This window comes from Mus musculus, chromosome 14 (assembly GCF_000001635.26).
Source record: "Mus musculus strain C57BL/6J chromosome 14, GRCm38.p6 C57BL/6J".
Classification (NCBI taxonomy): domain Eukaryota; kingdom Metazoa; phylum Chordata; class Mammalia; order Rodentia; family Muridae; genus Mus; species Mus musculus.
The window spans coordinates 20,987,932-21,000,736 of NC_000080.6; the positions used below are offsets into that span (position 1 = coordinate 20,987,932).

The following is a 12,805-nucleotide window of genomic DNA, read 5'->3' on the forward strand; positions in this document are numbered from 1 at the left end:
CTCATTAGGGCTGCTTTTCCCTTCCTTCAGGACCTCAGAGAAGGTAAGGTCAAATCTGGGGCCTAACATCGCCAGTCCTCCTGCTGTTCAGAAAGCTAATTTAACAGGATATAATCAGTTTACTTTTAAGTATAGTATAGATTCATTCACAGAGGTGTTCCCTCATTAATAGTATGTTCTCTAACGGGCTGTAAAACTATATTTTAAGTTTTTATGATAAAATCATCTTAAGTTCTTGATATTTGATTTTGCTTTTGCGTGATAACTTTACTTCCCAATGACTTCTTTGTGCATCTTCTTTTTGTTGTTGTTCTCTTGTTTGTTTTATTCTTTTTCTCGAGCTTAGAAGGTAAGCTTTCTCTTGCCCTTTAGTTCCCTTTTTGCTTAAAAAGAGAAAAAGCATGTCTGTGAGGCTTTCTCGTGCCGTGTGCCATGCCTTATTTCGTGTGCCGGTGTGTAACACTGTGCTCGGATATGTGCCAGAATCTGACTTAATGTGGAAATCTGGGCTGTGCTGGGCAGATTGACTTTGTGTCTTATTGAGTTGGTGTTTTGGGGTGGATGGGACAAGATAGAAAAGACTGCTATGGATATCAGGCTTTCTATATTTGGTAGGTGCTTTTGTTTCTTTGAGCAGGGCCTCTAAGAACATTTTTTACCCATTCATCCCAGTGGCCTCATTGGAAAGGCACATTTTCCTACGTAGCTGGGCCAGTTATGTGGGACCCAGCTCTTGGGAAAGAAGACTTGAAGTGATGCATCTCTGTGCCTCTCCTATCAGCCATCTCTGTGGGCCTTCACATTTTGCTTTTTGAAGGTTTTGCTGACAACAAAAATGGGTAGGCTAGAGAGCTGTCCTGCTTCTACTACCAAAGCAAAAGAGGACAGGAAGTAAAGAATAGTGGTTTTTTTTTTCCCCTTACCTTGAGTTGGTGACTTTCTGCATGTTCTGTTGCCTAAGCTGTGAGTCAGCCATAATTCAGTGATTTCATGTTCCCCTAACCAAATCTCTTTCCTTTGCTTCCAGTGGATGAGAAACTAGTAAGGAAGAACAGGCATTTAATTGTAACGTTTCTCTGTTTTGGGGGGAAAAGTGATCTCTCAGTTTAAAGTAAACATACGTTACTGAGTTTATTTTCTGCAACCACCATCAAGAAATGCTTCTTAAAGAACAAACAAGCAAAACCCAGATAAGTTTAGTTGGTTTCAGTAATAGGATCATAGACTTGGGCAGGATAGACGAGGGAAATAGACCTGCTCCTTACCAGCTGCCTTGAATCTGTCCCATATTCATTTGCCCTGGATGAAGCTGGTTAATCAGGATAAAGCAAAATTAACTTCTTCAAGAGTGAGAATAAATTAAGTCTGCTCGGCCAAAAGAAGCTCAAATACATAGATAGCATTTGAGTGAACGAGAGGAACTTATTAATCTGCCTGCTTTTGTTGTGTTGTTTTGTTTTGTACATTTACTTGACTCAAAAATCAAAATAGTATAAAAAGATACACATGACGAGCCACTCCCAGCCCTGCTGCCTTCCCAGTTCACCTCCATTTAACCCTATGTGTAAACTCTTTAGTGGTTATAAGAATATTTAGAAAAAGAAATTTTACCCTGAAAATGGACTGTGTTAACTAGGGAAGTGCTTTTTTTTTAAAATTAAAAACACTGTATTTTATTTTTCGTAGAATTCCAAATCTTTCTTTTCTGAAGTGTAAACAGTAAAGTAGTCAGATCTGGGGTCTGTCTGTTGCCACCAGATTCCCATCCTGTTCAATGCAGTTTTCAGTACCTCCGTCCCTACCCATAAGTAATTAACTTTGTCTTCCCGTACTTGTTTCATGCTTCCCCATTGGTGCAGTACTCTTCTGGAAAGTGAAGGTTCCTCTAGAAAAGTGGGGGAAGAAAGTAAGTGGAACAAATTCTTGATAAAAATACGTCTTCTGAATAAGTTCAGATTTCGACGAGGCAATGCATAGCTGCATAGTGTACCTGTTAAACCTACATTCAACTCTCAGGTTCACACATTTAATATTAATTTTACGTACTTCATTTCTGTTGAAAGGAAAAACTATCCCTTAAATCAAGAGTCATTTAGAGTGATCATTAAAGTGAAGCCAGCATTTTTTCCTGGGACAATGTTATGAATCAATACAACTCTTACTTTACTCTGCAAATTTAGAACTCTGTACTTAGTCTTTTAAAAAATTATTTATATTACGTATATTTTGATACATGTTGGGAGATGAGAGACAAATAAAAGCATTTTATCGCTCACGGTTTTTTTGAGCCTTACAGAGGTAGCTTTTCATGCTGAGCCATCAGATACTGTGACTCATGATTGGTTCTTGTGGTGAGTCTCCTGCTGGGGTCTAGGCTGGTGATGGGCAGTGACTGACTAGGATGCCTTCCACATGAGATTATTGCTCTTTTCAACAAGAAGGAAATACTGTTAGATTTTGCTGTCCTGTGACATCCTCACTGCAGACCATTAGGATTTAAGGGTTGAATTTAATTTTGATTACTTTAAAAAAGATCAGGTTGTATGTAAGCTTAGAACATGTTTTTGAGTATTCTCAGGTTTTGTTTTAGCCCTCAATAAATAAGACATTTATCTATAGGAGTTTGGCTAAGTAGTTAACTCAGGCATTTGTGATGTTTTGTTTACCTCTCAAGGAGGGAATCCGCAAATGCTAAAGGAATTGGTGTTTCCCATCTGATCTAGGTTATCTTTAGCTGGTCCACCTGTCAGTTCTGCTCATAAATGGTGTAGGTATTTAGAATTGTGAAGCTTTTATCAGGGAGGAGAAACCAAGGGTAGAGAAGGCAACTTTGTCATCGGTCAATTTGTTCTTCCCTGAAACATCTGTGTTCAGAGCATTGGTGCTTGTAGAAATGGAGTCAGAAGTGAGGAGGGATGGGGTGACAAGTATTAGTAGAAGAAAGGAAAGAGGGCTGGGCAGGAGTTTCCATATTTAGAATTCGTAACTTAAAAGTACTAGCATTGTAGGACTCTGCTTTTCTTCCTAAATTTATTTATTATTATTTGAGACAGGGTCTCTCTATGTAGTCCTGACTGTACTGGAACTTTCTATATAGAACAGGTGGGCTTAGAACTTACAGAAATCCTCCTGCTTCAGCCTCCAGAGTTCTGAACTCCACTTTTCTAACTGTGGTTATTCTTGATGGCCTCCCGGGAGAATCTCAGTACCATTCACAGGTGTTCTTGAAGCCTGAATGTGTATTAAAGCTTAAGAGTCTGTTAGTTCTTTCCCAAAATGTTCCTTGTTTTTGTTTTGGATGTCCTTCCTCCACCCCTAGTATACAGTAGTGACTGCTAGGACACTGAAGTTTTGATCCTGAGCAACACACACACACACACACACACACACACACACACACACACACACACACATTTCTCCAAACTGACTTCTAGGCTTAGTGCTTATGGAATCTATTTATATTATATCTGCTGCTAGTACATTTTCATTGCTCAAGACATGATGCCCTTTAAAAATATACGTGAGATTTTTTTGGAGACAAAAAGTATCTATACATGTGTCTATGAACACATTTGTTTTTAACAACAATGACTAAACTGTGATCACTAGCAGCTCTGGTCAAAAAAAGAACTTAAGGTCTATTAAGTAACTTATAAATTTTTATAACTGTCTAAATCACAGGCTTTAAAAATCAGAGTGATAGAAAGATGACTCAGAGGGTGAATGCACGTGTCTGCTGGTCTGATGATCTAAGTTTGATCCCTGGAACTCACATTGTCACAGAGCATTGACTCCAGTAAACTGTCCTTTGACCTTCACAGGTGTGCTGTGATACATTGTCACCCACTCACATACACAAATATAATATAGAAGAATATAACAGCAGCAGCAGCAGCAACAACAACAACAAAAACCAACCTAGAAACTAACAACAACAACAACAACAACAACAACAACAACAAAACCAACCTTGAAACTAACTGCAATTCCCAGGTTTAAAAATGCAGCTTCAGGACTGGAGTGGCTCAGTGGGTCAGAACATTGTCTACTCTTTCTGAAGACCCCTGTTCAGTTCCTAGCACCCACGTGGCAGTTCAGCACCGCCTGTAACTCCAGTGCCAGGGGATCTGATGCCCTCTTCTGGCCTCCATAAGCACCAGACATGCACACAGTGCACAAACATACGTGCAAGGAAAACATCCAAATAACATTTAAAAAAATTGCAGCTTCATTTCATATTTGCCCTTGGTTCAGAGTTGGGGAAACAAGCATCTGCTAATTTTAATTTCCTGGTGTTGTCAGAGCTGCTCAGAAGAAAATTACCCTCTTCCTGAGAATCACAGTTTCTCTTCATGGTGAAGGGGCTGTTGAGTTTACTAGAGAAAAAAGAAATGATTTTTGAGGATGCTGATTAGCGCAAAGCTTGTTTTTGCATTGTGTTTCAAACCGTTTTGGGACACGTTGGAGAATCAAAGCAGCCATTTCTGCTAGCGCAGATTGTAAGTCTGAGCTCTGGAGCTTCTCTTCTGAGAAGCATTAGGCGGAACCCATACTGACGAGGTGAAGATGTGCTGACTGGTGCCGAAAGTTTGTGCCATATTTGCCAACTTTCTTTGGAAGAAAAGAAAAAGAAATTGAGTTTCATGTGATATAAAATAAGAGGTTGGATTCAGCAAGCTTAAGGTCAGATGGTCCCAAGTCGTTGTTTCTTAAGTTGTAAGATAAAGTTACATTGCACCTTGAGATTCACTGAAGTAACTGAAGGGAAACTGGCTAAGATAGCATCTACCCTGTAGGAAACTGGACTGAAGTTACCTTCCTAACTAGTAGCCATTACTGCTAGATTAGTGCTAAAATCTGTCTGACTTTCTGAAAATATGTTCTATTCTTTGGAATTTAGATTTTGAAATGTAGGTGTCTATTAGTTTTCTCACCAAAATTAAAAGTATCACAGAGGTGTTTATTAACAGAATTTTAAATTTTACATTGACACAATTTCTTTTTTCCAAGGTAGGCACATATTTTTTCAAGAAAAAGCTTATGTTATTATAAACAAATATATATGTAGGCAAATTGTAAAATCTTATAAGTTATGGTAGGTAAATACTGAAAGCTATCCAGTTTTTTGAGGTTAGGAGTTACCTGAGAGTCTATCCATTTAGGCCTTTCTCATTTGAAATTCAGCTCTGGGAGCAAATCTTGTTGTATAAATTATTGTACAACAAAGCAACAAAGTAGAAGAAAGAAACAGATTTAAGCAATATTATTAAGTGTACTTATGAGTGGACTTTGGACTAGATTTTCCTGATGTTGCCTAACATTGGTAGCTGTCATAATTCATGTAACTTAGTAACTTTTCACCCTACCCTACCACCCAGCGGGAGTGCACTTTTTTTGTTGCTGTGGCTGAGAATAAAGTTAGGATGAGAGCACACTCTCTATCTTTTTAGATGAAAGAAAAGGGGGGTCCTAAAGCAGCGTCCATCATTTGAGTAGACATTTCAGAAGCATCAGGGTTCAGCTGCTGCTGAGTTTTCAGCCTGTTCTTTTTGTGTTATAGTGATGACTCTGACTTGGAAGTAGGGATGTGCTCAGTGCCCCCTTGTGGAAGCTTGATGGTACAACCCTGGTAGGACTGGAAATAAGAAAGTTTAGGAATAAGGGCATGCGAAGAATTTTAGAAGTTAACATTATGCTTTGATGGATTGACTCTCTGGGAGTCAGTTCTCTAGTGCAAAAAAAGGAGACAGAATGTTTTTTAAGATGTTAAGTAGAGATGGCCAGACTAGGGCCAGATGTAGCACATACCTTTAATCCTAGAAGTTGAGGCAGAAGCAGATCACTGGAAAGCCAGCCTGGTCTGTGTGATGAGTTCCAGGGAACTAGGGCTACACAGTTATACCCTTGGAGGTGGGAGAATGGGGGCAGAGGTGTAGAGACAGAGACAGAGACAGAGAGAGAGACAGAGAGAGAGAGAGAGAGAGAGAGAGAGAGAGAGAGAGAGAGAAGAGGAGGGGAGGAGAGGGGAGGGGAGGGGAGAAGAAGAAGGAGGAGGAGGAAGAGGAGGAGGAAGAAGAGAAAGAGGAAGAGAGGGAGAGAGAGACTGTATAATCTCCCAGTTCTAAAGATTGGCACATGGATATTTGTTTCACTGTTATTTTTTATGTATTATAAATTAAGCTGGGAGTCATGGCACATACCTTTTTTAATCAGACAATTTTATGTTAACAGACCAGCCTGGTTGACATAGCAAATTTTGTCTAGCCAGAGCTACATAAAGAGACCCTGTCTCAAAAAAATTTTTTTTTCTCTTATTTGGTTGTTTTCTAGTGACATCCTAGCAGATTCTGTGTTAGTTTTATGCTTATCATCCTGAGTCCTGGTTATAAGCAATACATTGAGATCCATTTGTTAGGGTGGGGGGGGGGAAATCTAAGGACGAGGAGTGAAGAACAGCAGGGAAGGCCAGCAGTGCGCTTCCTTCTTGTAAAACTTTTTGTGGTTTATTTTGAGAACTAAAACAAAATGGTTACATTAATACTATTTATTTTTTCCAATGAGTAACTCTTTAAGTTTTTTGATTTATTTAATATAGTGAAATACCATCTGGTGTTTGTGCGTGTGCATTTTAAAATAAGAGATAAAAGGACTGTGCTTTGTGGCACCACATACTAATAAGGCTTGCCTAGAGCAGGGAGGGCTCTGGCAAGGCTTCCACTTGATGTTGAGGCTCCACAAGTTTCCTACCGGATGGCGACCATTAGGAAAGCTGATAATGAAGTATGAGCAGCAGGGCTCCTTCCTGCTGGAGACATTAGGCATTTTTTTGGCTTGAGCAGTTTTTTAAGCTTTTTGCAATTTTAGCATTGAAGACACCAGGAGGCAGAATAGAATTAACTGAAGATTTGCATGCAAGATGTTGCATTTTGACAGACACAAGACTTGTGGTGTGGTGAGATTATTTAAGGCTGTTGTAGGACTACCTGAGCTGTTGTGTGTTAGTGCTGTAACTACTGCTCTGTAAAAATTAAGAGACCATGTTACAAAACACACAAGAACTGTGGCATTTCTCTTCCAAAGGACACTGAAGCCATGAAGAGAGCGCTGGCGTCCATAGACTCCAAATTGAACCAGGCCAAAGGTTGGCTCCGTGACCCCAATGCCTCCCCAGGTAACTCTGCAGTAAAAAACTCTGTTTTCTGAACAATAAACAGTTAAAATCAAATCAAATGAAGGAATGGGAGGAATCCTTCCATAATCTCACCATCCTGAGGTAACTGTGGCATCCTGCCATAGTTCTGAGAAATTGAAACATCCCTGGCCTTAAAGGATGAAGGCATAAAATCTCTCATTTCTCACCATGAATAAATAAACCAAGTTAAGCCGGTGTCTTTGAAAAGTTACTGCTTCGCCCATCCCCTGAAGCAGAAAGGTTATTATTTTGAATAAACACCCTTTTTTGCTAGTTCTGTTTGGAAGCTGGTGCCATTTATGTCAGCAAAGTACTTAGTTAAGTAGATTGTACAGTGATCTTAATGTAAGATATATAAAAGTTGAATATATAAAGATAAGACCCAACAAGGCTTTTGGCTTTTCTAATTTAATATTTATTCCACTTCAGATTGTTTGAGCAAATGTGAAAAGCCTAATGGAAGTTGGAGGTCCTAAGTCCTGTTGAATTATGAGACTACTTTTCATCAGCCACATACTTATGGCCACTGCATATCTCCAAGCAGATATGGTACAACATATCTTCCTTCACAGGGCCTGTGGTTAAGCCTCGCCTTATGTCTATGGGGCAGTGTGTGGCTGTCAGGTCTTGTATTCCTTCATGAACGGAATGACTTGTGATGGGATCTCTCTGGATAATTGATGTGTTCATGGTGTAGATATTGACTATCTCACTATTTTAGGGGATGCTGGAGAGCAGGCCATCAGGCAGATCTTAGATGAAGCTGGAAAAGTTGGTGAACTTTGTGCAGGCAAGGAACGCAGGGAGATCCTAGGAACCTGCAAAATGCTAGGGCAGATGACTGACCAAGTGGCTGACCTCCGAGCCAGGTAAGGGTCCTCTCCTTTTCTTAACCCGTGCTGAACAGCTCACTCCTGAGGAGGTGATTCAGAGCACAGGTCCACGCCGATTGTATTGAACTGTCCTTTGCTAATAACAGAGCTTTAAAATATTCAAAGTCTAATAAAGTTAGAGCTCATTATATAATTATTAGGTTTTTTTATGGATGGGTAGATAGAAAATTCCAGTAGGGCTGGAGATATACCCCAGTTGAGAGATTGCTTGCTTAGTATGTGTGTAACTCTGGGCTTAGTTCCTAGAACCCATTAGCCAGCAAGGAGCAGGTGCCTCGAATCCCTAGAACTCTGGAGGTGGAGGCAGGAGGACCCGATTTCAGTGTCATCCTCAGCTATCTGCTGTACTGAAGGCCAGCCTGAGCTACATGTGTAACAATACTTTTTTAAATATAAATCCTGCCATCCACCCCAATGTTTATACATTCCTAAATGAAAGACATACACTCAGCCTTTGCATTTTGATATGCCTTAAATAGTGTGAGAGTTGGGCTACCTTCTAACCTCCATGTCGTTAATCTGCCTCCTGTTGATAAGCCCGAGTCATTACTTACAAGATTCTACATTCTGCCTTGGCTGCCCTGGAGCCAGAGGGCCGCACTCTCCCAGCCTCTTCACGGCTGCCCATGCCTCCCTGTCCCCCACTCCTCAGGCATGGCGTCTTTCCTCACCTTCTCCTGGCATGGTGGATCTCTTCCTTCCTCCTCTCTCTCCATGCCAAGCCCAGGAAATTCTCACATCCTGCCTCTGTCCTGCGGAGTCATTGGCTGCCGGCATCTTTATTTACCAATCAAAACCAATTGGGGACAGGGCCCCTCAGTGTTTTCTGTAAGGCACTCCTGTAACCAATTTTGGGGACCAAAATTAACATTATAATACAAGTAGCGTTAGGCCACACCCACTACAACATGAGATACTAGGTTTTTTTTTTTCATTTTGTGTTTATTACTGTGTACATTTATTTTAAAAATTGTTAATATTTTAACACTATTCTTGTGTGTACACCTGTACTCAGAGCCATCTCACAGAGCCCCTTATAATTTGTTTAACCTTCCCTTTATCCTCCTCAAATCTTTGTTTTCAGAGCACCTACCCCTAAATAAGTACACTTAGTTTGCTATTGAAATAATGCAGTAGAATGTAGATTAAAAAATACTCCTATGGGGTTAATGAATATATTTATAGACATTGAGAGGATTGAATTGAGCTGAAGTTCCTAAAGGAGATGAGATTGCTTTTGCTTTGAGAATGTCCTGAAATTCCTTGATCACTGTTGTCCATAGCATACCGTTTCTTTAGGGCACAGAAACAAACCTCAGCATGCTATGTGATCCAAAGTGTATCCAAGCTAACTATAGCTTATAAAAGTACTTCTTTTGGACCACATGAAATTTTTATTCTTATGAAACCATTCATCTTTACCTAAAGCAATGCAGATATCTATATAGTATTAGGGAGTCTTTTGTGGAGTTTTAGATGTGTTGTACCCATAGGCGCCCCATGGCTTTTGGAGTGTGTGTCTCCTTGGGAGAGGGCACAGCTCTGTGCAGTCTCATGGGTCTCACTGAGCCCGTTTCCCAGTGAGAACAGCCCTCCTTGTCGGGAGCATGGCAAGAACTTTGCAGAAGGGACAAAATAAGTTTTGTTCCCATTTGGAAAAATGCCAATGCAGTTTGACAAGATTCTTGGCTCTTCTAATTTTTCATTGTTGGCTCTTTGGTTCTGCATCCCTTTCACAGTGTGGCAGGCAATTTTCACTTGGAATTCTGAAAAACACAGCTGTGAATATAAGCAAAAGAATGAAGTAGTTGTCTGGGAAAGACCGTTAATCTGTTAAGAGAAAAGGCTAGAACAGGGATGAGTAACTGGTCCTGCCTCACACTGGAGCCTGCATTATCCTTTCATGATAAAAGATTAGAAAGCTATCTTCCCATTGTTTGTTTGTTTTTAAAATGTGCCCAGCAGCTATTTTATCATTTTGATGGCTGAAGCACAGTAATACTTCAAGCTTCTGGGTTTCATGAATACATTTTTAACTCTATAAGTCTCAATACAAATTTGTTTTGTTTTGTTTGGTTTGGTTTTATTTGGTTTGGTTTGGTCTTTTGAGATAGGGTTTCTTTGTGTAGCCTTGGATGTCCTGGAACTGGCTTTGTAGATCAGACTAGCCTCAAACTCCCAGAGGTCCACTCGCTTCTGCCTCCTGAGTGGCAGGATCAAAGTTGTGCACCACCACTGCCTCGCTGACCTTAATAAACTTTTTAGTTTGAGTTTGGCTCATATATATTTTTACCTTTCACAGTTAGATTCATATATCAGAACCATTGAAAGAAACCATGGACAGTGTTTCCTCAGTCTTCCTTCCATTTTCTTAGGTTGTAGGAAGGCCTCAAGTGTGAGACACCTGGCAGTATGTTTACAGAGCTCATTCCATATGGTGTTGGTATAGGTGGATTTTTAAAAGAGGGCAGAAGGGTTGGGTACATTGTTCAGCCAGTAAAGTACTTGCCAATAAGTGCGAAGGTCTCTAGAATCTGTTAAAAAGTCAGACCTCATGACACTCTGGGGTCTATAATTCCAGTCCAGTGAGGTAGAGACAGCCGTATTCCTGGGGTTCATTGTCCAGCTAGCCTTAGTCTAATCAGCAAGTTCTAGACTCCCAAGAGACCCTGTCTGATTAAACAAGGTGGATGACAGCTGAGAAACAACACTCACACACTGGCATCTACACATGGATGCAAACATGCACATGAACACATACACACAGAAAAAAAAAAAATACACGTGGGGCTCAGTGAGGTAAGAGCACTGGCTGCTCTTCCAGAGGACCTGGGTTCGGTTCCTAGCATCCATATGGTAGCTTCCAACTATCGGTAGCTCTAGTTCTAGAAGCTTTGATGTCCTCTGCAGGCACTGCAAGCACATGGTGCACAGACATACATGTGGGCAAAACACCCATACAGATCAAATAAGGATAAATGCTATCTCAAGATAAAAATGTTGTTTTCATGGTTTTAGAGCTTTATTGTAGAAAAGCAGAGAGAGAGAGAGAGAGGAGTAAAGAAGCAGAGGGAGGCCATGGTCATGTGGAGAGAGGGGAGAAGGGGAGGGGAGAGAGGGAGCAAGAGGGCTAGAGAGAAAGCAAGAGAGGCAAGAGCATAAAATTTTAAATAGTTAATAATAGACTCGTTTTACTCTTAAGGGAAACAAGGATGTTTTGGAGTTTATCCTAAACTTAGAAGCTCAGATTCAATCATGCCATTCTATAAAATGATGAAATTGTCACACCTGTGATTGAATTTATTAGTCTAGGTGGCTAAAAATAATCCGAGTTTGTAAAAAGATGGCAAGTCTTACTTTCTGGCCTGGAACGTTATTTTAAGGAATCAGGTCTCTACTAAGTCCTATCATTTTTCACAGAAGCAGACTACGTTTCTGAGCGAGGGAAATGCATGAGTCTTTAAGACTTCATGGGGAGCAGTGAGCTCTTTTCATCCCTCAGTACTAACCTGCTGTGTTGTTTGTAGGTTGCATGGTAATGGAAGATACATGTCAGGATTCCCTAGGTTCATCATAGCAGTGGTGATAGTTTAGTTAGATTAGTAATTTATAAACTTGTATTCTCAATGTATTTTCAAGTATATTTTCTCTTTCTTTCTTTCCCATATTTCCCTTTCCTTTCTGTTCCCCACCCTCAACCCGCTTTGGGCTGGGGATTGAACTCTGGACCTCACAAATTGAGGCAAGCTGTCTACAACTGAGAGCCATACTTCAGCCCTGTATATTACCGTCACAGTCCCTTTCCCTTCCCAGTGTTGGTGATCCAACTCTTATGCAGTCTAGGCAAGCAGTCTAATACTGAGCTAAGAGTGTGTTTCCGAGTATATTGTCCTGACCCTTTTAGCCACTCTGTTTAATAAATAACTAATACAGGGCAAACGCTGCCTTGCTATCAGCCTTCACTTTATGTCACTTTAATTTTATAAGTGAGAAAGAGAAGCTGTGAGCTGTGGTGACACAGTCCTTTAATTTCTATACTTGGGAGGCAAAGACAGGTGGATATTTGAGAGTTTGAAACCAGCCTAGCCCTAATAATGAGTTCCAGGCCAGCCAGTGCCACATAGGAGGCTTTGTCTCCAAAACAAAACAACAAGATCCCCTAAACCAAATAAACTCTGAAGCCCCAAAATGTTAAACATGAGAACAAACATTCCAACGGGGCCAAAAGTCAGGAGTTAGAAACATAGATTTAATTGATTTCAATGTGGTATACTTTCTTATACTGTATATGCTATGTTCTCAAATAATTTAAGTATATGATTCCCCATAAATAAGACAAGCTAATGGGCTACTCATTTCTAAAGCACACAGTACTATAGTAGCAAAGCCCTCTGTAACAGTAAGATCTCCATCAAAACTTCCTACGGAAGCTTATGTTTGTTATATAATCAAGAATAATTATTATTGGGGCTGGAGAGATGGCCCAGTGATTAAGAGCACTGACTGCTCTTCCAGAAGTGCTGAGTACAATTCCCAGCAACCACATGGTGGCTCACAGCCATCTGTAATGGGATCTGATGTCCTCTTCTGCTGTGTCTGAAGACAGTTACAGTGTACTCATATAAGTAAAAATAAATAAACCTTAAAAAAAATAAGCTCTGTTCAAAAAAAAAAAAATTCATCATTAAAATTTGCTGGCCTGGCTTCTCAGTGGTTAAAT

The 12,805-nt window shown here is 40.2% G+C and overlaps 1 protein-coding gene across 2 annotated transcripts in view; it reads left to right on the forward strand.

Moving 5' to 3' along the window:
* The window catches only part of Vcl (vinculin), a 104,294-nt gene that overhangs the window by 58,549 nt on the left and 32,940 nt on the right, over nt 1-12,805 (forward strand). For both annotated transcript variants that reach the window (XM_006518922.2, NM_009502.5), the window contains exons 7-8: nt 7,081-7,171; nt 7,914-8,061. In XM_006518922.2, coding sequence (XP_006518985.1) covers nt 7,081-7,171; nt 7,914-8,061 — 239 coding nt within the window. The remainder of the gene's footprint in view (nt 1-7,080; nt 7,172-7,913; nt 8,062-12,805) is intronic.